At 36.2% G+C, this 25,725-nt stretch overlaps 3 protein-coding genes across 3 annotated transcripts; 2 read left to right on the top strand and 1 right to left on the bottom strand.

The window, feature by feature from the left end:
* The first annotated feature begins 2,624 nt into the window (after window positions 1-2,624).
* On the top strand, window positions 2,625-13,175 carry LOC131801347 (WD repeat-containing and planar cell polarity effector protein fritz-like). The gene is made up of 7 exons (XM_059119894.1): window positions 2,625-4,004; window positions 9,625-9,925; window positions 9,985-10,309; window positions 10,379-11,004; window positions 11,073-12,273; window positions 12,506-12,665; window positions 12,764-13,175. Exons 1-7 carry the CDS (start codon window positions 3,584-3,586, stop codon window positions 12,931-12,933), a joined length of 3,204 nt encoding a protein of 1,067 aa, XP_058975877.1. The 5' UTR covers window positions 2,625-3,583; the 3' UTR covers window positions 12,934-13,175.
* Window positions 13,176-13,257: 82 nt separating this feature from the next.
* On the bottom strand, window positions 13,258-15,402 carry LOC131801348 (large ribosomal subunit protein mL48-like). Its single transcript, XM_059119896.1, has 4 exons — window positions 15,267-15,402; window positions 15,084-15,197; window positions 14,888-15,021; window positions 13,258-13,591 (listed from the first exon to the last, which is right to left on the bottom strand). Exons 1-4 carry the CDS (start codon window positions 15,276-15,278, stop codon window positions 13,288-13,290), a joined length of 564 nt encoding a protein of 187 aa, XP_058975879.1. The 5' UTR covers window positions 15,279-15,402; the 3' UTR covers window positions 13,258-13,287.
* A 2,385-nt stretch (window positions 15,403-17,787) lies between these two features.
* LOC131801346 (transmembrane protein 87A-like) lies at window positions 17,788-25,577 on the top strand. The gene is made up of 10 exons (XM_059119893.1): window positions 17,788-18,104; window positions 18,164-18,224; window positions 18,323-18,411; window positions 18,472-18,726; window positions 22,259-22,423; window positions 22,485-22,768; window positions 22,837-23,055; window positions 23,115-23,235; window positions 23,302-23,455; window positions 25,243-25,577. Exons 1-10 carry the CDS (start codon window positions 17,991-17,993, stop codon window positions 25,461-25,463), a joined length of 1,683 nt encoding a protein of 560 aa, XP_058975876.1. The 5' UTR covers window positions 17,788-17,990; the 3' UTR covers window positions 25,464-25,577.
* Window positions 25,578-25,725: the final 148 nt, after the last annotated feature.

The following is a 25,725-nucleotide window of genomic DNA, read 5'->3' as shown; positions in this document are numbered from 1 at the left end:
TATATATCTTCATCCGATTTTGGGTTAATTGACCACCAAATGGCCAATATCAGCCCAAATGGCCCGAATTTTGGCACATGTGACCGAGATTAGCCTTAAAGCAAATACCACAAATTTGGAGAAAATCGGTTCAGAAACAGCTATAGCTCCCATATATATGTTTTATCCGATTTGGTGTTTAAGCCTCTCACATTCGTAATATGCACTCCACAAGAATGATATTTGGTACCTGATATAAGATACAACCCAGAAATAGCTGTTTGTAATTTTATCGAAATCGGTTCAGATTTGGATATAGCTCCCATATATATCTTCATCCGATTTCGGGTTAATTGTGCACCAAATGGCCGATATAAGTCCAAATGGACTGAATTTTAGTACATCGGACCAAATTCAGCCTAGAAGCAAGTATATCAATTTTAGTGAAAATCGGTTCAGATATAGATATAGCAACCATATATATGTTTCATCCGATTTAGTGTTTTAGTCCCATACATTCGAAATATTCACTCCACAACCGTGATATTTGGTACCAGGTTTTTTGGAGCACAGGAATAGCTGTTTTAAATTTTATCAAAATCGGTTCAGATTTGGATATAGCTCCCATATATATCTTCATCCGATTTAGGGTTAAATGTGCACTAAATGGTCAATATCAGCCCAAATCACCTGAATTTTCGTACATAAGACCGAATTCAGTCTAGAAGCTAATACGTAAAATTTGGAGAAACCCGGCTCAGAGATAGCTATAGTTCGTAAAATGCACGATAGAATTAGATAGATTTTGATTTTGTACCAAATATCTCATAGAGCTCTGAAATGCCCTGTATAAACCTTTTTACGAGAGCTCTACTAAATATGCATAGTGGTGTAGGGTATCATATAGTCGGCCCCGCCCGACTTTTGAGCTTTCCTTACTGGTTTTTTTTGGTATCGAAAATATAATGGTCTCCTGTAGTGAAATTCTCTAACTCATTTTTTGAGTTACCGACAAAAGTCGGTGAACTTAAAATGCATACATGGTACAATGAATTCAAGGTAGGGCAGAACTACCATATGATTTCAATTTTTTTATTTTTCTGGCTTAATATGTCAACTTAATTTTCTTATGTGTGTGTCTTCTTTTCAATAATAAAAAAATTGTTCACAAAATATTCAAATTCGGGTGTTTTTAAAATGCTTATTGCAACGTGTGCATCGACAAAGTCTACAGTTTTTGTCGCGAAATAAACCATAAGAGATATATAGAATATGATTTTGAAAAGAAATGTTGACCTTTTATTCAGTTTTCGCGGTTTTAAATTATTTATTCAAAATCAATGCAACAAGTTGTTTGCTTTTTTATTGTTTTGATAGCAATTCTGACATTACAAGCCAAACAGGTAGACCTCTATACTTGCAATTTTTTCAAAGTTGACCTACCTTCTCTTCATTGTACCATGAATGCATATAACTTCGGTAATTAACGAAATTTTGCGGTAAGCTGGCGAAGAAATCAAAGTAGTCGTTAAGACCTACCGATAGATACCAATGTTGTGAACTTTAACTTCTTTTTCATATCAAAAATTTTGATTTTAAAGTTACCGAATATTGTCGGTAACTCAAATAATGACTTAGAGAATCCCACTACTGATATTCGGTATTTTGTAGGTTCACGTCTTCGTATATCCCCCATATAACGGTACCTCCCGATTTTCGGTATTTTGATGATTTTAGCGACATTATTTACCGGACATTTTCAAATTTGGTATTTGAAGTTCGTAATGAATTCTACAGCCCATGACAGAAAATAGTCTGTGCAGGACCACGTTTTATAACCCCCATGGTACCTCCCTATATTCGGTATTTTAATGGTTTTAGCTACATTATTCACCGATTTTTTTCAAGTTTCGCATTTGAATATTGTAATAGCTTATGACAAAAGGTGCCTATGCGGGTCCACGTCATCGTATAGACCCTAATATACGGCTACATTCGGTATTTTTAAGATTTTAACAGAATTTTTAACGGATTTTATGTTTTTAAAAATTGCCAAGTTCATTCCAAATGGTGGAGGGTATTCAAATTTCGGCCCTGCCGAACTTACAGCGTTTTGACTTGTTAATTTTTTAATGCTTAATTTCTTTTTATGGCGGCCATTTTTTTTTTTGTTTTGTTTTCAGCTTAATTTTCAAAGTTTTCTTGCAAAAGAGAATAAAACTACTTTATTCTCTCGTAATTATCCAGCATCTTACGAGAGGATAAGGGAGAAGTAAATCGACAAACCTCATAATGCGTCACTCAGATAACGATCGATAACTGCAACTTCCTTCGCCATAAAACGAATAAAGTTTTTTTTACAATATAAAATATTTAAATTTCGTTATTTTGGTCGGTTTAGTAACGGAAACACCAGTTTACTGGGCGCTCTTATTTAGTACCACGAAAGTTATGAATTGTAAAATAACCACTACCTGCATTCGAGTAGTCTACAATCGATCGGTGAAACACCAGTTTTGTAGTTGACATCTAACGATCGTAAACAAAAAGTGAACTAAGAATGTATTTTAGAAATATAAATTATATTTGTCCACGCTGATGCACGAAAAATGCTAAAGAAAATAGTTTTTCATTGACAGATGATAAACAGTTAAACGATTGTTGCAGTCAAGTTACCAAGATTAACCGTGCACTCCAAAACCAGTGCTCCTTTCTGTCGTGTTTTGTTATTGACGCAGACGACAGCAACAAAAATCATCATTAAGTGCAATTATACAAATATTTTTGTTATAATTTTAATACAAATTACAGTTAGACGACGGTGATGTAAAACTAGAGAAATTTAACAAATGAAAACGGTACAAATTAGCAAAATTATGTAAATATCAAATTGAAAAATTTACAACTGAAGCAGCAGACGAAAAACGAAAATGATATGTGATTAATGAATGAAATGATCCAAACATCAATCAGCCAGCAGAGTAAGTCAGCAGCACCCCAACATAGACATGCCAAAGCAAAAACGAATGGGCATAGGTAATGTGAAAAAAAGTACAACGACAACGTCGAAAAGAAACAATTTTCAATGCGCATAATCAGCGGACCATTGGCTGTGGACCATTTGTAAAGAAAAATTAATATTGAATTGTGTGCGTGTGTAATAGGTGGATGCACTTGCTCAGTGGAGGTGGTCGCGTTATGGTTATTAATATTGAAAACTAAACAAATTGTAGTGTTTTAACAATTTCGACTTCATAAGGGCAGTAGTCAGCATTTCATTACCGTTCATTTTTCTGCTCTGGAAAACATTAATCGTGGTGAGCTGCACTGCATGGCAATGTGCGCGAATGCATATTACAGTGTTGAGATCAATTATGAAAATCTTACAAAAACAAAAAAAGAACCGTTCATTGTTGCTAGTATAGATTGAAGAAACCATAAAGAAGAAAATCTAATGCAAAGTAAAAGAAAAAAAGAGAAAATTTTCCAACCACTAAGAAAAGCTGGGAGGAAATTATGCAAATCGTAACAACAACAAGTGTGTGTTAGTGAACAGAGAAAAACCTAAGGAATTCAAAAATATACAAATAATTAGCAAAAGAAAATGCTTACCCTGCTTAGCGAGTGTCACTTTTGGACAACTCGTGAGGATATACGCATCAAACACACCGACTTTGGTTGTCTACGTTATACGCGACATCGTGAACTCCAACAATTGCCGGCCAATGACTTGTATGCGGAAGCAAAAAGGGATTACATAGAACGCCGCAATGGTGTGGCTGTGCTGAAGAGTTCACGCAAAGCCATTGGCCGTCTCAAGGATAATCTCAAGCGTTTAGAAGAACTTTTGCGCACCCAGCAGAAGGTAGTGCATATCCATTGGCCCGAAGATTCACATGTGCTATTGTTGTTTGCAAATGGCATTATAGCACATATCTGCATAGATGCATTTACCGGTGACATATCCCGCATGGTGTATGAAAAGTATTTAGTTGGAAAGTTGGCTGCTGAAACAATTACAGATGGTAAGTTGAACAAATCCATAATTGATTGTAATATTATTTCAAAGTTATAGGATATCACGTTTGTGTCTTAAGTCTTTTGTTTTCTAGGATTTTGAACGATTCGTCGGAACATCTTTTAAATGCGAATTCAACAATTTTAAGAATGTTTTAATATTTTTACATCAAACCCTTTTTGAAGATTTTTCTTAAATTTCCATACCATGGTTTCCCCTGTATCCTGGAGGTAAAATCTTATGTCCTGAGGACACATTAGTGAATATTATGCTCTACAGAGCATGGCAAGTAAAGGCTGAAATTCCAAATGAAATTCCAGAAGAAACCCTAAGAATATGACATTTTGTATATTCTTCCCGCTTGTCGTGACTACTTTCTTAGCTGACTTTGTTGTTTCCACCAGTTTATTCACCTTCGCCACCGTTGCAGTGGATAGATATGGCATAGTCACTGATGTTTTCAGTAGAGCCGGCTTGTGGGTCAAAATAATGAAAGGGAAACAAAACAAGTAAAATAGTATCAGTCGGTTTTGCCGACAGATGTATACCCCCGGCCTTGAGTTATGATCATTCGCACTGTTGACCATTTATGGGACAGGTTCCGAAGCAATTGGCCAATATTGACAAATTCTTATCTGACCTAAGACAATATTGGTATGGCAAAAAATCTTATCCAATTTTATGCAAAATCATAAATTTCGATATCAGATTTCGGCTTAAGTGAAATAATTAGATGTAGCAAGTTGTGAAGAAACGCCGACTTGTTTGAAAGTATTGAAAATTGTGACTCTTTGTGGGTTAGGTTGCAGAAGCGGTTTGCAGATACATATCATCTTCACAACAGATCCTGCGTTAGCAAAAATATTTGGATGTGAGAAATATGAAGAGAGTTAGATGCTTATTTCGCTTTTTTAAGCGTCTTGTTTTTTAACGTTTTCACCCTTTGTGGGGAAGGTACCAGAAGAAATGGTCCGATCTCTATCATTTTTATAACAGATCTTGTGTTGATGGAAATGTTGAGATGTGTCGAGTCTGAATGGAATCGGATGTTAATTTCCCATTTTATGAGCTTCATGGATACTCAAAATGTTGACCCTTTGTGGGGGATATACCAGAAGGATTGGGTTGATATATCTCATCTTCACCCAAGAACTTCGGATAGTAAAAATATTGTGATGTGTGTAATTTGAAGAGAACCGGATGCTTATTTCAGATTTTATGACCGTTTTTGTTATTCAAAAGTTTGACCCTTTGTGGGGGAGGTACTAGAAGGAATGGTCCGATCTCTACCATCTTTATTACAAATCTTGTGTTGATGGAAATATTTAGATGTGCCTAGTCTGAATGGAATCGGATGTTAATTTCGTGTTTCATGAACTTCATGAATGTTCAAAATTTTGACACTCTGTGGGGGAGGTACCCGAAGGAGTGGACCGATATATTCCATCCTCACCTAACCTCATTGGGTTAATAAAAATATTGTGATGTGATAGTTTAAAGACAATCGGACACTTACATAATATTTTATAAGAGTTATAATTATTTAAAATTTTGGCCATTTTTGGGGGAAGTACTGGATGGAGTGGATCGATATATTTTTTTTTTGTTACCTGACCTATATTACGATGTACCAAGTTTGGATCAAATCGGATACTCTTGCATTGCATATTTGCCTATCTATGTTTTTGGTGTAGACTTTTGCTTGCTCTTCTTTCGGATCTGAAGCCTTATTAGAAGACTGCTTATACGATGGCTCCTTCGAAAACTCATTTCCATATGAACAGGAGCTTTTCGCACCTGTCGCCCTTTTTTGCTCTCCGACTGGTTTCCCATGCGTTCCATTTATGGGTATCCTGTTTATTGGAATTGTCCTAAAAGTTGGGTTGCGATAGTTCCTTTCCAACTTCCTAGCAAACTTCAGGTTTGTTTTGATAAGCTATAGTTCCGAGTGCAGTAGTTTAATGCTTTCTTGTTCCTTGCCTTTGGTACTTTTGGCGTCCAGAGAAATCACCTATGCCTCCACTTTATCAGTGCAGTTACCTTAAGCACCCTCTGCCTAAATAGATATAAGCAAGAGCTAATAAGTTCTGGAGATCGAAGGATGAATTAACGTAGTACTCATATCTACTTCCTAGTCAGTCAAGGGATTCTCACAGTAATCAGCGAAGAATGTAGGCATGTGGTCCCATTAGCATTAGCTTGTCCTCTTAGGTTAGATTAAAGGATGCGCGGTAGTATAAACAACCACTCTACTCGGAAACATAGTAGTCCATTGTGTTCATTCTAATTAAGAAGATAGGAGAATAGAATAGAGAAAAGAAATAGAAATGAATAGCGAATAGTGAAGAAGTGAGAATCTGAATAAAGAGTCAAGTAGTTAGTAGGTTTGCATCCACGGTGTATCAACGTGTCGTCCTTAGCCATTTTAGTCTTCTGGCTAACAGAAGAATGACTGCTACCTCGATGTCGGAGAGGGAGGACAAGTCTGGAAGAATTTGCTTACCCAGTAGCCTCTGTCTCACTCCAATAAGAATTGAGCAGAGTAAATGCTCCAACGTCTCAGTTTCTTCCCGGCCAAATCCTTTTGGATATATCACATCCCCTTCCAGTTAGCCAGTTCTGTTGAAACTTCCCAAGATAATGCTTATGCAATACTTGGAAGAAGTGACATAAGGGTGACTTCACTGAGCTGTCAATCTCCAGATCTGCTGATTCAGATCCGCGTCATTGCCAGATATGTATAGTCACCGTTCCGTCCAGTTCATTGATTCTATTTGCTAGCAGCTCTATGGCCTTCCTGACAGCAAAGATTTCTGCCCGAAAAACACTACAGTCGTTGTCACATTAGACCCCAGCTCCCGTTCCACTTTCCATCTTTGACCCATCAGTATAGACAGGTATACCGTTAAAAGGTGGAGTTTCGCGGGTCCAGATGTCTCTGTTAGGTATATGGATATCAAGTAGTTCAAAGCTAGCTATAGCCTGATTTACTATGTTTCCCACATACTTGAGAATAACGGAGTGTCCAAAGGGTTGACTCTGCCATTGTCCCAGTTCATTGAGTCGCAGGGCACACCTAGCAGCTTGTTCCTCTACAAATAAACCCAACGGTTTTAAATTGAGTAGGGTGTCTAGTGCGGATTGGGGTGTGCTCCTAAAGGCGCCTGTAATTAGTAGCGATGCAACTCTTTGGACTTTGTCAATGCTTTTACTGAAGGTAGTTTTCCCTAAGGAGTGCCACCAAACAAGCCGACATAGGTTAGAATTGGTCGGACGACAGATTTATATAAACATTTGATTATGTGAGGCTTGAGACCCCAGCTTTTTCCTATGGAGTTTTTGCAGGAATAAAGTACAATTAAGCCCTTCTTCGCTTGCTCCTCAATGTTCCTCTTCCAACTTAGTTTCTGGTCTGGGATAGTACCGAGGTATTTGGCTTCCGAAGAAAGACTTAGTAGCTTGTCCTCTTAATGTGAGGACCAGCACAAAGACTTGGCCAATTTAGGAGGCCGAGTCATCGTCTCGTCAGTCTATGGATCATTGGTACTTGGATTTGTAATCCGAGACTTTCCCCACAGAACCGCTGATGGTCCGCGACTGCTTAATTAATTCCCAGCTATTTTCCCCGAAGGCGGAATATTCGCCATGCAAAGTTAACACCCAAGATTATATATTTTGTAGGTTGTGGTTGGTTTGCTTTGGCAGCTGTAGCAACTACCCCGATTCTTAGGAAGGAAACAGAAATTTCAATTTCTTTTTGATTCTATACACTCATTTGGGAATGCTTCTTGTAGAAAATTATTAATTTCGACGCACTGCACCGCGGCTTTATGATTCTGTCCGTCTACAAATCCAAGGCACTGATAAAAAAATACTTTGATCCTTCTTAATATGATAATGCGAAAGGAAGAAATCGTTTAAATGAAAATGCGGTAGTGGCCAGTGATGACCACCATGAACACGTATATCTTGGCGATTTAAAGACAAATTAAGGACAGAGTTCTAGATTTTTAAAATACCTTAAACTTGGGTTCTTTACGTCTCTAAAGGGAGGATAACAAAAGATCAGCTCTGGTGGCCAGAATTTGCTAACATTTCAGGAAGAAAATTACAACACCATGTGTGTATCTTAAATAACATTATAACAAAGCATTCGATCTTTCGCACATTATGGTGTAATCTATCTTCAGATTATTACAATTTACATTTTAAATTACATTAAGTAAGAAATTCCCACGTTGAACAAAATCTGTTCTTCGTTTATGCAGAACGTTGCCGCTTCGAAACCTATAAAAAGACCACCTCATTGTAAAACGAATGTTACGTTTATTTGCTGTTTTTACTTCTACCTTTCACCGTTTACCCGAAAACCCCTCTGCCAACATATCATCTAATGCCGCGACATAACGTTCATGTCTTTCTAAGCATCTTTGCACATGCAATTAAATGTTAATTACTTCTTTGTATTTTCTTTGTCATAGACTTGCACATTTTATTACACTCGAAAGACTTAGTAGCTTGTCCTCTTAATGTGAGGACCAGCACAAAGACTTGGCCAATTTAGGAGGCCGAGTCATCGTCTCGTCAGTCTATGGATCATTGGTACTTGGATTTGTAATCCGAGACTTTCCCCACAGAACCGCTGATGGTCCGCGACTGCTTAATTAATTCCCAGCTATTTTCCCCGAAGGCGGAATATTCGCCATGCAAAGTTAACACCCAAGATTATATATTTTGTAGGTTGTGGTTGGTTTGCTTTGGCAGCTGTAGCAACTACCCCGATTCTTAGGAAGGAAACAGAAATTTCAATTTCTTTTTGATTCTATACACTCATTTGGGAATGCTTCTTGTAGAAAATTATTAATTTCGACGCACTGCACCGCGTCTTTATGATTCTGTCCGTCTACAAATCCAAGGCACTGATAAAAAAATACTTTGATCCTTCTTAATATGATAATGCGAAAGGAAGAAATCGTTTAAATGAAAATGCGGTAGTGGCCAGTGATGACCACCATGAACACGTATATCTTGGCGATTTAAAGACAAATTAAGGACAGAGTTCTAGATTTTTAAAATACCTTAAACTTGGGTTCTTTACGTCTCTAAAGGGAGGATAACAAAAGATCAGCTCTGGTGGCCAGAATTTGCTAACATTTCAGGAAGAAAATTACAACACCATGTGTGTATCTTAAATAACATTATAACAAAGCATTCGATCTTTCGCACATTATGGTGTAATCTATCTTCAGATTATTACAATTTACATTTTAAATTACATTAAGTAAGAAATTCCCACGTTGAACAAAATCTGTTCTTCGTTTATGCAGAACGTTGCCGCTTCGAAACCTATAAAAAGACCACCTCATTGTAAAACGAATGTTACGTTTATTTGCTGTTTTTACTTCTACCTTTCACCGTTTACCCGAAAACCCCTCTGCCAACATATCATCTAATGCCGCGACATAACGTTCATGTCTTTCTAAGCATCTTTGCACATGCAATTAAATGTTAATTACTTCTTTGTATTTTCTTTGTCATAGACTTGCACATTTTATTACACTCGATTCTATTAACAATGTTTCTTCTATTTTTTTCTTTTCAATATCTTTCTTATTTCTCTTTTCAAGCATTTTTTACGCATTCCCACATTGTGTTGGCATACAACACCAATCAGGTGACAGTTGTGCATCTACAAAAGCCCAACACCCGGCAACAAGGTCCTGAGAAAATTTCTAACATGGAACCGAAAATATTTCACGCCATTATTCCGGGTACAGCCGAACGAAAATTGGCACGCCGCATTAGTGTAAATACCAGCCACGATATGTTTGTTATATGGACAAAGTCATCACAAAACGAGGTGTTTCCATGGCGGCCAACAATACGGGATCAGGATCGTGCCAACATACATGTTTTCAAGTTGAAGGGGTAAGTTTTGCTTTGTTGTTGGCATAAGGAAATACTAATGAAAGCACATTTTTTATTAGAAATCAATTGGATTTCTTTGCCTATTGTTGGTCAGAGAATGATCCAATGTGTGTGGATTTTTTACGTTCTACCGAAAATCAAATTTTAACTTTGGAACAGAAAATTTCACGCAAGGGTGAGATTTCAGCAGAAGTCTGCAGCTATGAAATAGTTGTGGGTAAAATGCAAAGAACACCGCTGTCCTCCATTCCCGTGGGTACACAGATAACATGTTTCGCCTTCAGTCCAGATCAGGAAAAACTGTTTTTGGGCAGTGCAGATCGTAATATATGCCTGCATGATTTAGTATTACAGTCAACCAAATGTGTTACACAAATCGATATTGTAAGTAACCATACATATCATAGCATAAAATGTGTTGAGCTTTGATAATCAATGTCCATCTTGTTTAAGGTTCCCATACAATGTTCCTGGCACAGTGATTCCAGTTTAATAGTAATTGCCAACACAAGATCACAATTTCAATGCTTTGACTTGGCTCTAACTCCAGTTGGCAATCAATTGCAAAGTGAAGATGTCACACCCTCCAATTTACTGGATTTGTCACATTATTTCTCGGCCCAACCAACGTTGTTGCAAATATCATTTAGTCGTAAACCTGAACTTCACCATTATTCACATCCTTATGCAGCCACAGATTGTTTTCTAATATTGATATACGATCAAGGTCCCATTGGTTGTTTAAGATTTTTTGCAGGGGCTGGTATGCGTGGTGATATTCATAATTCGGGTCTAACAGCGGATGTGATATTAGATAAATATTTGGCCCTCAATCAATTGGAAAAGGCCGTGAATCTTCTAAATGCTCTGAATTGGGAAACTTATGGAGCCGTATGTCTAATATCATTACACAAAATTGCCAATCATGTTTTCTATAAGGGCGATCAAAAGAAAATTCGCATTGAACTTATGAACAAAGCCCTAAAGACATTTTCAGATTCCCTTACAGAGGAGACAAAAGATGAATTCAGTGATCAAGTATTTGATTTGAAGAGACGGTTTTTCTTTTTTCTCTTAAGGTAATCATGTCGAAAAATATTTTTTATGCTTTTTACTAACAAGGATCCTCTGTTACTTTTAATTGCAGACAAAACTTATTTGCTGAAGCCTTTGAAGTAGCCCAAGACATAGAAGATTATGATCTATTTATGGATCTTTTCAATGTTACAAAATGTGATCCAAATCTTGCTGAATTTTCTGCTGCTTGTTTTAGCCAAGCTGCTGCCATACTCCACGAAGAAGATATGGTTAATGGCAATGTAAGTGCCAGTGATTTTCGTTCCGAATCCGTGTGTTCACAGTCGACGGTTAGCGAAACAACCAATTGTCGCAGCAAATTGCAACAACATCAAAAGTTTCTTAAAGATTATGTGCCACCACTGCCTTCGTTTAAATCGAAAGTCTTTAATGCTGAAATGATAAAAATCAATTTACCAAAAGAAGCCCAATCAACCGAACCTCATATGGTACAACATCAAGAAAGGACAAGACCACCACCTCCTCCAATACCGGATAAAAAACAGACTAAATTAAATCCTACAACATTATCGGCCGCCAAGACTGCAGCGTTAAGTAGTAATTTAGCCAATTTAACTATGAAAAGTGCAAGAAATTCAGTGCATTCCAATAATGCAACAAATGTACATAGTTCCTCCATTACACCACAATGGTCCGATTTGGGCATATCATTGAAAAATTCATCTACAAAGTCTGCCTTTACTCCACTTTATAATACAAACAGCAATGGCGGTGGTGTTGGTGGGATCAATGGTCTAAATGGTAACATGAATTTACTTTCACCTTCCATTCCCTCAACTTCGTCATCTCTTGGTGGTTATTTACAAACTACAAGTGATTCCTTAAATAACAATCATGCCAATATGGGGGGAGGACACCAACAACGGTATCATGCTATGGCATCAGCAGCAGCACCACCTACATCATCGTCATCAGGAGTTTTACCCATTGCACCAATTGCCATGTATCAACCGAAATTCTTTCAACATCCGTTGGTATCTGGCACAATACCATCATCATCATCCGGCGGTGGAACATCTCTTGCTGCCCATAGTATATCCAATGAAGAATATCAAAAAGTTTTATTAAGTAAAAAACCCACAGCTTCAATACTTTCGAATGGCTCGACAACACAAAATGGTAGCAACACATCGGTACTGAGTGGCATTAGTGGTACACAAAATGGCCATGTTAAAGATGGCAGTAAAAATCCAAATGGAGAGAAAAATAAAGTGAAATTTTCGGATACCGTACAAGTGGCAGTTGTACCGGTAAGTATAAATAGATTTGGCTATATTTGTTGTATTAAAACGAATAGATACGAATGTGATAATTTCCTTATTTGTCCCATGGTGAAGGATAAGTTCCACATCGACTAAAAAACAATTACCCGCTGATCCAACTATTTTGTCTTTTTTCTTGTAATATCATAAATGAAAACTTGTATTTCTTTAGAATAATTAATATGTTTTCTTTAATTGAAAGGCTGTTGTTTCTTTGCAGGAAATACCACGAAGAGATAAATCCCTGATAGCTAAACGTAATGGTTATGCTCGCCCACCTCCAAGGAACTTTACAAACCCCAAAAAGGAATTACAGGATAGTTTACCCCTATGTCATCCAAACGATGATTATCTTAAAGATTTTAATCCATTGTCCGCAGGTAGCCAGCCTTGAGAAATGACAACATGTTTTGTTGTTTTGTATATATTTTGTTTTTTTTCTTTGTACATATCAAAACTGACTGTTGTAAATTTTTAGCCGAATCTCATAGGGCAGCAAATGAACTACATTATTATCAGCCTTCTACAAATACCAACAATATCATCACAACAAATAATGGACATAGTGCGACGTCATCTGTAACTCATGCAAATACCACAACATCCAATGGAACGCCAATAAAGGTGGTACATTTTGGTGTTGTTTAATGCGTTATGTATAAATTAATTAATTGTGCATTGTTTTTGTTTTCACGTTTATCTTTAACACATGTCTTCCAAATCGAATATATCAAATACATTCCCCTGCATAGATGTAAAGCTTTAAATCTTAATTATAGTAATGGTTATGTTTATAAGTTAATAGTTAGAAAAAAAATAGTTTTTTTATCACATTATTATTATCAATATTTATAAGGATTGTTAAATGTTCTTTAATTATAGCAAATATTTGATTACGAGTGCAAAAAAAAAGAAAATATATTTTTTATAAATGTTTTTTTCTTCGCAATTTATTTTCTTATATCGAAATAAAAACAAACAATTATTTATATGCACAGACTATTACTTTTTCTTTCCGCCGCTACCACCACTTTGCATTCTCTCCAGCTCAGCTTTAAGTTCTAATAAATCTTTGTCGGGTACATAGCGTCTTTCTTCGCATTCATCGGTGTGTTCCTGAACTGTCAATTCAACACCTTCAGGTAATGCCGCCTGCGCAAGACGTAGAAATGCTGGATACGCCGGGACATCAACATCTTGCAATTGAATGTTACGTTCATAGATTTTAAGGCGATATTCTGAATCGGTGACCATTGAGTTGGGTTTTAATCTTTGTACGGTCATATTTTGTGGAGGAAGCGCATAACTGCAAAGAAGAAAATATTCCATTGAATTCTATATGATAATTTGGTTGTAAATCGAAATACGAAAAATCTAAGTAATATTTATGTCAATTTTTTTTTAAAACATGGCAAAATATTTGCCAACCACCGGCAAATACATTCCTTTCATTAAATCTCTGAGTGACTGAGGAAATTTTCTATTAGAAGGGTAACAACTTTTTTATTAAAGTATCCACAAGTTGTCTCTAAATGGGAATGTCCACTGTGTGGGGAGCTGTCAACTGCCCAATACATTTCAATAGAAGGATAGGCGAATGGGAGAGCATAGGGATCAACATCGGAACTCCTTTTCCGACGTGGTGCCAACAATTCTCCTGACCAGGTGGCATAACTTGCCCCTACTGTGCATAAGTATAATTCGTAAAACAACTACATATTCACTTCTTCTTTCGTTTATCCCTGCTAAAACTATTTTTCATTCTTCTATTTCTTCCCTCATACCCTTCACTCTAAGGATGAACACAATGGACATTAAAGCCTGTGAGTGGAGTAGTTGTCATGCATGGCAAATATAAAGTATTAGACATAATTTTCTTACTCTCCGCAACGATTTTCCACTTAGGGACCTATCCCACACTCATTGGTGTTGCACTACCCACATTTTTTGGCACTCGACTTCAGTGGAGGACTTATTTAGTCTTCGACAGCTATATTCAATTAGGTGATTCGTTTCTCATTCTTACCGCTGGACTACCCAATATGTTGTAGGAATCTCAACATTTAGTTCACTAATAAATCCTGCTGCCTTCCTGAACGTCAGGTTAAGCTTTCGTGGAATAATGTTTTAATGTACCTTTTGCAATCTTAAATTAGAAGTTCAGATTATTATCTCTATAGAGTTCAGATCATAATCTCCAACCTTTATGATCACTGTTTCGTCTATTAAGGATTAAGCCGATGTCAAATTCCATATTTCCAATAAGATTTAGTAAGTCCAATGAGTAGCTCTCAACATCTTCAAACGCGTCATTGAACTTTTCGAAGAATCAAATTCAATGCTGAATACCGGAACATCTGTGTTCCTTCAATAGAGTATCTCAATACATCCTTCTTTTTTATGTATAGGATTTTCTCATAGAGTACCCGTTGAAAATATATATAACCTAGTATAGGAATTACAGAGGGCCCAAATCACAACCTTAATGCTTATTCAGTCCCTGGTGGCCTTTACTCAAAAATGGGGCTTTAGGCTATGTTATTAATTGGAATAAACATTATTTCCAATAAATTTTGCCAAAAAAAAACATGATTTCTCTTACCAATCGGCTACATCAATGTCCAAATATTCGGCAACATTATGCAGGTAACGTTGATAGCTTTCCAAAATTGGATAATCATAGCCCTTGATTTGGACATTCAGATTAGGATACTGCGGATATTGTGGTTTGAGGGACTAAAAATAAAAATCACTAAAATAACTCTTTTTTATTGTTTTCTGCAAAAAATAAGACATACGTCCAAATAATCCGGCTCATACACATCTGTGGCGCGGACACACGAAGTTGTCGCCACTTTTCTCGACACTTGTACATTTGTTTGCTTCAAAACTTGGCCAATAAGAGGATTGAGCTTAAATAATTTAATAAAATTCGAGTTTTTTATTAATGAATTTGTTTTATTTTATTTACAATTTTATACCTTCCGCAACATCTTGTTTTTTTGGTTATATCACAAACAGACAACGAAGCTGAATGGTTTACTTAACGGCGCGAGATATTTTCCGCAAATCAAATTAAAAAACGCTCCAAACCATGCCAACAGCTGAGACAAAAGGGAATGGTCAACAATGAACGCATTATTTTGTTTACGAATGAATGTGATGAATAATGCCGGATAGAACTTTGTTTACGAATGAACAAATGACGAATGCGACAACAAAGCCGAATGAATTTCCTGTCGACGGTTTGCCAAGTACTGTGAATAGCCGGTATCGCGCCACGATTTCATTGTTTGCGTTTATAATCAATGTATCTAATATATATGGACCATGGCAGAAGAATACAGGTAGATGCATCAACGCTTAGGAACATTGATATGTCAAAAATGTTCAAATGTCTTTTCAAATATAATTAGATTTTTATATGTTTTTTTATACGACGTCATTCTGATGTTATTATAATTCGTGTTTTCAACCATTTTTACAAATTTAAATAATTTTTCATTCAACATTTCCAATTCCAAAATTGGTATGACAGTTCATTGTCCCAGCAGCTGTGTCGATGCGTCTACCTATATTCTTCTACCATGATATGGACAGAAGAGAATATATGAGAAAACGTGTGTTTACTTGTTTTGCATCTGTCAAATAAACAGAAATAAAAAAACAAATCAAAATACACAAGGGACTGTAAACCTAATTGATTTGACTCTCCGGAAATTATATAAAATATGAAATTATATAAAATACTGAAATTATATAAAAACAAATACGACAAAAACAAAAGTCAATTAGTCTTAAATCAGAGTTGTCTTTTACGACCGTGTATTTACTGTTGCGCTTTTTTCGTCATTGTCATTATGAAATCATTTTTTGACATTATGAAAACATGAAAAACAATTAAATATTGCTGAAAAACAAAAGAAGATTAAAATGTTTGCAATTGTTTTCAAAATCATTACCAAAATGTTTATTCATAAATTTTATGTGGATACAAAAATAGGCTTAACTCTAATTTAGTAAAAACCCTTAATTTTTTTTAATTTTCTTCAAGTGGTAGGTATTTTTACCCTGATTCCTGGAAACAATTTTTTTCTTGAGGGACGGACCCGGGACCAGGCTTTTGACCTGAAAAATGTATTACCACAAATTGTAGCTTAAAAATGACCCTTATCATGTGACCAATTGTTGGATAGGTATTAATAAGCTTTCAAACAATACCTATGATGTCTATATCGGGTAAATGGATCCGGGTCCAGTCCGGGTCTTGAACCCGGACTTTCGGGTCTGGGGTCCCGGGTCCGTCCCCCAAGAAAAAAATAGTTTCCCGCAATTTTTATCGTTCACCTTTGAACTTGGCTCTTGCAATTATATATGACAATTTTTCTTGTTGATCATGACATTCTTTACCATTGTTATTTTTTTTTTTTTTTTGTATATAATTCTTGTGTTATTTTTGAAAACTCCAGCACAAATATCAGTCAGCTCCATTGAACATTGAATGGGAAGGTAGTTCTCATGACAAATTCGATAGCGACATTTTGTATTTTAAATCCTATTTTTTATATACACAGGGTATACTTTTTCAATACATAAACTCTCGTCTGTGCAGTGTTCTGATAATTGAAAAAAGCGGAAGGATAAAACAAATTGACTTTCAAATCAGACATAAGCTAAGTATTACCACCCACGAAATAAAGGTGACAGTACATTAACAGCTTGAAGTCTTCGCAAGGAATATTTTGTGACATATCATAAAGAGATGCCATAATAATAATTTGACATTAATGTGCCTAGCCATGATGCCCAGCTGCTTATGTACCCTCACATTCAGTACAAATTGAAAAAAAAAAACAATAGTTTGCGGACCATTTCCATACAGTTAACAATTATTGCTCTGTTCCAGAACCTGCAAAAATCTACTAGTTTTGCAATTTTTTTCGATATCATGAAGAGAAAATCGGTGATCGTAGTAAAAACTTTAACATTCTTGTAGGTCTGGAACAGAGCACTTACATATTCAGAGGAATGTTTCATATCATTCCTTTAAATTAAAAATTGAAATTAAACATTTTAGAAATTACATTTCTGCATTTTGAATAATAATCCAAGCTCCCAACATGTACATATGGCTCAATAAGAAAGGTTGCTCAACTTCACAGAAACTAGAAAAATGCAACTCTGTAACGGAGTCTTATAGTGTTTAGTTAGTCAGTTAGTTTTGTTTATTTTTAATTTTTTTTTTTTTAATTCTTAATTTGGGGAAAACCCGCGAAACTAGAATGGAATTTTGGGGTTATTCCACAACATTGAATCTAAAATAGTAGGACAATACATTTTATCCTAAAATTGGGCAATGTGTTTCCCATCAACGTCGAAAATTTATTTTGCAACCGAATTATTGCATTTTTTATTTAAAACAACACACACGGCAACCCTACTTCGCAGTTAATGCTTTCGGGTATGCGATTACTTTTCAACACTGCCCAATCTGACAACAGAACATTTCTAAAGCAGCGCAGTAGCAGAGTGTCAAAAAGGAAAAAAGTAATATGTACGTCGTGATAGAAAAATAGTTTTTCCGATTGAAAATATTTATTTGATTCATGAATTTACCAAATAAATCAAGTGAATTGAGTTGTCGACGACGATATTAAACACGTATATCGAATTATACACGACCGGCACATAGGAAACCGTAAAAAATGATGACAACAAAACAAATAAAAACGTTTCTGTATTGGGTGACGTTGCTGGAAATATGGGGAATCGTTTCATGTATATCGGATCCAGGAATAACAAAATTCACACTGTCACCCGTGAGTAAAGTAACCATAGAAATTGCGTCCTTAGTACTTATCATATTATCTTTGCTTAGAATGCTCCAACCGAACGGGAAATGAGACCTCTATTGGCCAACACTAAAATCTATGCAAAATGTAAGTGGTTTTGTAAGCGACAGCTTGGTTGAAGGATGTGGGTGGAAGACAGTTGAAAACCCCCCGGACTAATTCTTTTTCTTATAATTTCATTGTAGTGGAGTGTGAAGCCAATACTGAAACTGAATTTGATATCATCATTAGTACATCGTTAGTGGAGCGACAATGTTGGTTCGATGCCCCCGATGTATGCCACGCTTCATATAATTTAAATATATTTGTAATTAATTCCATTATTTTTACACAGGTTCAAAAAGCTTACGATATACTGGAAAGTCAACAAAGAGCCCAAAATCAAAGTGCACAAGTGGTGCATAAATACCAGATAGACGGTACATGTCCACATCATCTAATTGTTTTGGAAATACCCAACACTGAGATCCAAGGGGCTGTTGCTAATGCATTAACTTCTGATAAGACGACCATCAAGCCAGGCGACACATCACAATTGACGGCTAAATCTCCTGCTGATACCATGAAGAATGCCAAACATCCATTGTCGGTAAGTTTAGAAAATTAGTGGGTGCGTGCGTGTGTGTATTCATGTTTTGCAGTAAATTTCATGAATCACAGAAGTAATTACAGTCGAAACTTTTATATCGTTTATCTGATTATTTCAAAGGCAATACTACAATGGCAATGAAATGTGAATTACTAGGACCGATTTGTGAATATTTGTTAAAATCTTTTAATTTATAAAGAATGCCTATGAATTGTTATGTTCACCACATTTAGAGACACTAAAATTTCTTATTGGGATTGTACTTGAAAAATGCCATATTTTTTATTTGTTTCCTGCTTAAAAAATCAACGTATGAAACAACATAGGATTCTTTTTGTTCGTCATAACCTTGTTCAACTGTGTTAAATCAATGCTTTGTTTAGGTTCCACCTTTCACAAGCAAAGACTTCTTATCTTTAGGTTGTTTTATAAAACTCTTATCACTTGAAATACTTACAATTTTTTACCCATTTTTTTTCTACGCAAAACATTCTGTTTCCGATATCAACGCTTCCAGTAGTATATCTTAAAAAAAATAGTTTCTTAAATGAATTAATTAGTACCCAGTAGGTTTTTTTGCCGGGGGACAAATTTGCCACACGCCATGATTGAAATGTTTCAAAAATTATTTATATATGAGGCGGGTTGATTTTTATACGTTTATAATTGCTCATTTCTAGAACCTGCAAGAATTAAAAATATACTACTCCAACCGATTTTTCCTTTATCAAAAAACACAAAACCAGTAGATTTTTGCAGGTTCTGGGGAAGGATCTCCTTTTAACGTATGTATCGTTTTCACATGCGGTAAGAGAACATCTTCAATATCAGCTTATACAGACTTTTGCTAATGTCCCTGTTTTTACGGAATTGATACAGGGACAAGTTGGACATTCTATTCTGTCCATAAAACCAAACCCCAAAGATTTTGGCCTGGAAACACAACAGTTACAGATCAGATTGAATCATTTGGTTTAGTCTGTAGCCAGTTTAAAATCGACTCATGCAATGTAAAATTCGAAAAAAAATTCCATCATTCATAAGATATAATAAAAGATTCATCCTATATAATGCGGTTTATTATTCCCATAGGATGAAGACATTCAGAGGTTTTAAAATTTTATAATAGTATATCTACAGGGTGAGATAAAAACAATGCAACAAAATCAAACGCCATAATTTTACATTTTTTTAATTTGATTGAATAAAAGCAAAAAATTTCGGAAAAAGCATTAAATTCTAGAATAAGTTTAAATTTTTTCGAATTTGCCACCTTCGCCACGAATTATGGCCTTCAAACAGCCAATGAAACCGTCACACGCTGCCCGAATGTTGCTCTGTGGTATTTTTGGTCGAAACTTTTGTATTTTCTCCAAAATACTCCAGAAACAATAGTAAGTTTAAATTTGTTCGAATTGGTCACCTCTAGCACTAATTGGCCTTCAAACTGCCAATGAAACCGTCACACGCTGCCCGAATGTTGCTATGCGGTATTTTGGCCCATTCCCGGCGAAGCGCTTGCTTGAGGTGATCGACACTTTGGTATTTTTAGTGCCAACCTTGCTTTCCAGACACAGTAGCCCAACGGATTGGTATCCGGAGATTATTGTGGCCATTGTGCACTGGAAATGAAGCGAGGAGCCTCATTTCGTAACAATTCTTGGGTGGCGCGTGCTGTTGTAATGTCCAAGGTCTGCGGCCAAAATGTTTGCGTGCCCAAGGCTTTAATACACCCTCCAGAATATTTGCGCGCTAATATTCGGCATTTATTCTGATGCCACGGGCGATTAATACGAGTGGAGAGCGACCATCGGCTGTTATGGCGGGCCAAACCATCACCATGACCGGCGCTTGAGTTCTGGTGGCCAACCGAATGTGCACATTTTCAGCTGACCTCTTTGGCAAGTAAACACGACCATTTTGTTTGTTTACAAACTGCTGGACAACGAATGTTTTCTCATCGGAGAAAACCAAATTCGGCAGTTCACCAATTTCGGCCAAGCGAAGCAACTCTTTAGCTCTTTTAAGTCTATTTTCTTTCTGTTGCGGTGTAAGTCCTCACACTTTTCGGCATTTCAGTGGCTTTACCCCGAGCTCATTTTTCAATATTTGCTGAATGTGATATGTTCAGCTCACGGACATTTTTCGGCCACTGCGACGCGGGTTTCGATCAAGTCGCTTCTTTACTTTTCGAACCACATCTTCTGATGTTGCGGTTTTCTTCCGTCCACTTCCTTGACGTCGGGCTGCGCTACCAGTATCACGGTAACGAGCGATGGTACGAGACACAAAAGTTTTATTCACATTTAAATGCTGAGGTACTTCAACGACAGCCACATGTGGTTTTCCAGCCAAATATAAGAAATCACTTGTACGCTTGTAAACAATATAATGAGGTGTCACTGGGATAACAGCAGTCGGACGAGTGGGTTGGAAATGACAGCAGTCTGAAATTGTTTGCAGTTTTTTCATCTTACCCTGCATATATGGGAGCTATATCTCTATTTGTGAACCGAATTCGGTCGGATGTACCAAAATTCAGGTCATTAGGACTGATATTAGCCATTTGGCGCACAATCAACCCGAAATCGGTTGAAGATATATATGGCAGCTATATCCAAATCAGATCCAATCTTAATAAAATTTGGCAAAGGTATTTCCGAGCTCTATAAGATATCTGGTGCCAAATATCATTATTGTAGAATGCATATTACGAATATGAGGGACTTAAAAGAAAAATCGGATCATTTTCTCCGATTTTCTCCAAATTGGATGTACTTGCTTCTAGACTGAACTCGATCCGATGTACCAAAACTCAGGTCATTAGGACTTTTGGTGCACAATTAAACCAAAATCGGTCGAAGATATATGGGAGCTATATATAATCTGATCCGATTATTACAAATTCAATTGGGTTCGTCCTTGGGCCAAACAAAAATTGTTTGCAAAATTTTATCTTAATCGGATAATAAATGCGACCTGCATTTTGTTAACAAGAATACATGGACGGACGGACTGACTGACATGCATAAATCGACTCAGAGTGTGATTCTGTGAATATCCTCAGAAGTAACTGTGGGTCTATCTCGCTTCCTTCTCCCTGTTACAAACAAATGCACAAAGACATAATACCGTTACCACTATGTGGTGTAGGTTATAAAAAATGCTGCCGTTTTCATAATCGCAAAGATCGTTGCTAGAAAAACACTGGACATTCTACCCAACTGGAAAGAGTAGGTCATTCCTAGCTGCGGATAGAAGACTCCGGCCGACGTGCTTTCTTCCATCTTTGATCCGTCTGTAGATATCGGCAGACTGATTAGAAATAGGTTGGCTCTGTTTAATTCATCCCTGCTTGGAATCTGTGTCTTAAATTCTGTCAAACCTCGTGGTGGGAGATATGTAATCCCTGTTCCGTTCATGAGAGTTGAAGTTGAATTATTATTATTATAGTCTAAATTGTTTATTATTATAACATAAAAAAAATAAAATTTTCTTGTTTCGAAATAAAAAAAATCAATTTTTTCCTTAGCCAACCAATCGACCATTGTACACCGTTTCACATGATGGCATCTACGAACTGACCATTACTGTTGAAACAAAAACACCAGAGGCCGCTGAGTTTTCAGCCATGGTTACGGTGGAAATGTTGGGACCCTATGGTTATATATCGGCTACCGATTTTCCATTCTTACCGGTAAGTTTATATAATTTTATCACCTCAAACAAAGAAATTAAAAATATATTCTTCCATGTAGTTCTATGGTATAATGTGCATTGTATATGTAATATTTGGCGTCATTTGGTTGGGTGTCTCCTTTATGCAATGGCGTGATTTGTTGCGTATACAATTCTGGATAGGCGGTGTAATTTTACTGGGCATGTTGGAGAAGGCATTTTTCTATGCAGAATATCATTCAGTGAATACTAGTGGTGTTTCAGTGCCTGGAGCTGAATTAACAGCTGAATTTGTATCGTGTGCCAAAAGAACTTTGGCTCGTATGCTGGTTATAATAATGAGCTTGGGTTTTGGTATTGTAAAGTAAGTAAAATTGGGATAAGAAATGTCAAATTATGAAATATACATATGTTTTTTTCTCTCGATTATAGACCTCGTCTGGGTCCATTGTTACATCGTGTGGTAGGTGTGGGCTTGTTGTATTTCCTGTTGGCTTGTGTTGAAAGTTATCTACGTGTTATGCGCAACAAACCGGACATACAAAATGAATTACTGGTAGCCAGCATTCCATTGGCAGTTTTAGATACCGGTATTTGTTGGTGGATCTTTACATCTTTGGTTCAAACCACACGTACATTGCGTTTGAGAAGGTTCGTACAACGCGGTTTTCTTTCATTATAAACTAATAACTTTTATTCCTTAATTTCAGAAATATGGTTAAGTTGTCACTGTATAGACATTTCACAAATACATTAATATTTTCGGTAATTGCTTCCGTCATATTTATGTTGTATGCTTTACGTTTACGTAAAGCAGAAAATTGCACGCCGGTAAGTATTCTATTTTATAAAGCTATTTATTAACAGTATAATAACAAATATTTATTGTTTATTCAGGGCTGGCGTAATATCTGGATTGATACAGCATTTTGGCATATCCTTTTCTCAGTTTTGTTGTTGGTTATAATGATTTTGTGGCGTCCCACAAATAATAACCAACGTTATGCATTTACACCACTGCTTGATAATCCAGAGGATGAGGATGATGAAGGTAAGTCGACACGTTGTCTACTATGTGAAATTAAAATCAATATGAACCATGGAAAAGGGACATTGATCACGTTAAACAAAATAACGGTGACTGATAGGTGTATGATTGAAATTCTATTTTTATCGAACTTGAAGAATTTATCAATGCGACGTGACTGCACATATCCTCAAACGACGGCCACACTGAACTTCGCGAACGTAATATCATCAAAGCTGCCCCCGCTCGCTGTATACCTGGAATATACCCGAAACAAGAGCAAAGTTCCCAGCAGATGCAGCGGGACAAGTAAATGAGCGTGATGTTCTCTGTCGTTCAGTGAATTGACAGTGGAAGTAAACTAGTTGATACAGGAGCATGACAGTTAAATCGCTCTCGAATCCTGGGAAAAGTAAGATAGGACCTCAATCACTTTCAACGACGTAACGGTGACTGATCTGAAGAGCGAGATATTTTAACCAACAGCGAAACGTCTTTCCGGCGTGTTATACAGCGCCGTCAAATGCGCAACACCTCTTTAATTGCAGTGCCAAACATACTCCACTCACTCCAGAAGAGCTCTGGCTAAAGTCTGTAAAAGTAGCCGAATTTTTAAACCTGGAGTTGGAACCAAATTAGCAGAATTCGAACAAAACATGTGAAGTTGTTACAACAACAACATAAAGAAACAAACAGAACGAGTTAATAACTCCTTTATTTAGTTCTTTAATTGGATTTTTTATATCATATTTCATTTATCATTTGATACGCCCAAAACGTGCCTCATCGAAATAACGGTATAGAAAGAAAATAATTTTCTGCACATAAAGTGAAAGGATAGGAACTTTGTGAATCCTAATATTTTCATCAGTGCTAGGTCAGGTGCGAAAATGGACAATAACGATCCACAAAGGGCCAAAATGTTAAATACCCATGAAGCTTATAAAACACGAAATTAACATCCGATTCCATTGAGGCTTGGCACCTCTCAATATTTCCATCAACACAAGATCTGTTATAAATATGGTAGAGATCGGACCATTCCTTTTGGTACCTCCCCCACAAAGGGTCGCAGTTTTGAATAACCAAAACGATCAAAAAATCCGAAATAAGCATCTGATTTTCTTCAAATTTCACACATCACAATATTTTTATTAATCCAAGGTCTGGTGTGAAAATATAAAAATAAAAACATATCGGCGCTCTCCTTCCGGTACCTCCCCCACAAAGGGTCAAAATTTTGAAAAACAATGAAGCTCATAAAACACGAGATTAACATTCGATTTCAATATTTCCATCAACACAAGTTCTGTTATAAAGATGGTAGAGATCGGACCATTTCCTCTGGTATGATTTATGATTTCGCATAAAATCGGGTATAAATGTTCGATTTTCTTGTAATTTTGTCCATGCCAATATTTTTGCCTGTATTAGATGAAGTATGAAAATGGAATATCTCGGCATGCATGCATATTTTAAGATATTCTAAAAATTATCACATACAAATCTCATATAAGGTGAAGAAAGTAGTCGTAATTGTCCAAACCTGGCACGTCGTAATATTTATATCATATTTATTTAGGTCCGATACGAAATGTACAATATTGGCCCATTCCTTTGGAGCCTGTCAACAATTTGAATAATCATACCGGAAGTCAAATTATATTTAAATAATCGAACATTGGCTGAGGGTATACATCTGTTGGCAAAACCGATTAATCCTTTATAACTTTTTTTTTTTAATCGGATCATAGTTTTTTATTTTTGATTTTAATCTAATTAAAATAAATATTTTCCTTTTACCATTTCAGAAGAGGATCAGTTTGTGGCAGATGTTTATGGTGTTAAAATGCGCGGTACCAACAGTAACGGAGCCAAGACACCGCCATCTAAGACCACAACAAATGAAGAAGATGATCTACGTTGGGTAGAGGAAAACATACCCGAATCAATGGCTGATGTCACATTACCCGCACTCGATTCCGACGAAGAAATTATCAATACGAAATTCGAAGTGTCGAAAATGCAATAGATCGACAGCAAAAACTCATTATAATAACAAACAAGAGACAAAGATAAATATATATATACATAAAATAAGCTATGAGTATAAAAAATTATTAATTATTATTATTATTTTTTTTTTTTTTTGTTAAAAAATGAAATATTTATATGACTGTAATTGCTAGTTTAGCAAGAAGTTTTTTTTTTAATTTAATGTTTGCCTTAGTTTTATGACTTTCAAAATATGAAATCTGTAGAAGAAAACGTATGCGTTTAGCAGCACACATTTC

This window comes from Musca domestica, unplaced genomic scaffold (assembly GCF_030504385.1).
Source record: "Musca domestica strain aabys unplaced genomic scaffold, Musca_domestica.polishedcontigs.V.1.1 159, whole genome shotgun sequence".
NCBI classification, from domain to species: Eukaryota; Metazoa; Arthropoda; class Insecta; order Diptera; family Muscidae; genus Musca; species Musca domestica.
The sequence above is the reverse complement of the archived record's forward strand: the minus strand, read 5'-3'. Positions and strand labels throughout refer to the sequence as shown.

Coding starts and splice junctions, on each gene's coding strand:
- LOC131801348 (XM_059119896.1), bottom strand. Junction 15,022..15,083: donor ATGAGCCGGATTATTTGGAC/GTATGTCTTATT, acceptor TTTTATTTTTAG/TCCCTCAAACCACAATATCC. Junction 13,592..14,887: donor GACATTGATGTAGCCGATTG/GTAAGAGAAATC, acceptor TCTTCTTTGCAG/TTATGCGCTTCCTCCACAAA.
- LOC131801347 (XM_059119894.1), top strand. CDS start 3,584: ATGCTTACCCTGCTTAGCGAGTGTCACTTTTGGACAACTCGTGAGGAT. Junction 10,310..10,378: donor GTGTTACACAAATCGATATT/GTAAGTAACCAT, acceptor ATCTTGTTTAAG/GTTCCCATACAATGTTCCTG. Junction 11,005..11,072: donor TTTTTCTTTTTTCTCTTAAG/GTAATCATGTCG, acceptor TTTTAATTGCAG/ACAAAACTTATTTGCTGAAG.
- LOC131801346 (XM_059119893.1), top strand. CDS start 17,991: ATGATGACAACAAAACAAATAAAAACGTTTCTGTATTGGGTGACGTTG. Junction 18,105..18,163: donor CAAAATTCACACTGTCACCC/GTGAGTAAAGTA, acceptor ATCTTTGCTTAG/AATGCTCCAACCGAACGGGA. Junction 18,225..18,322: donor CACTAAAATCTATGCAAAAT/GTAAGTGGTTTT, acceptor ATTTCATTGTAG/TGGAGTGTGAAGCCAATACT.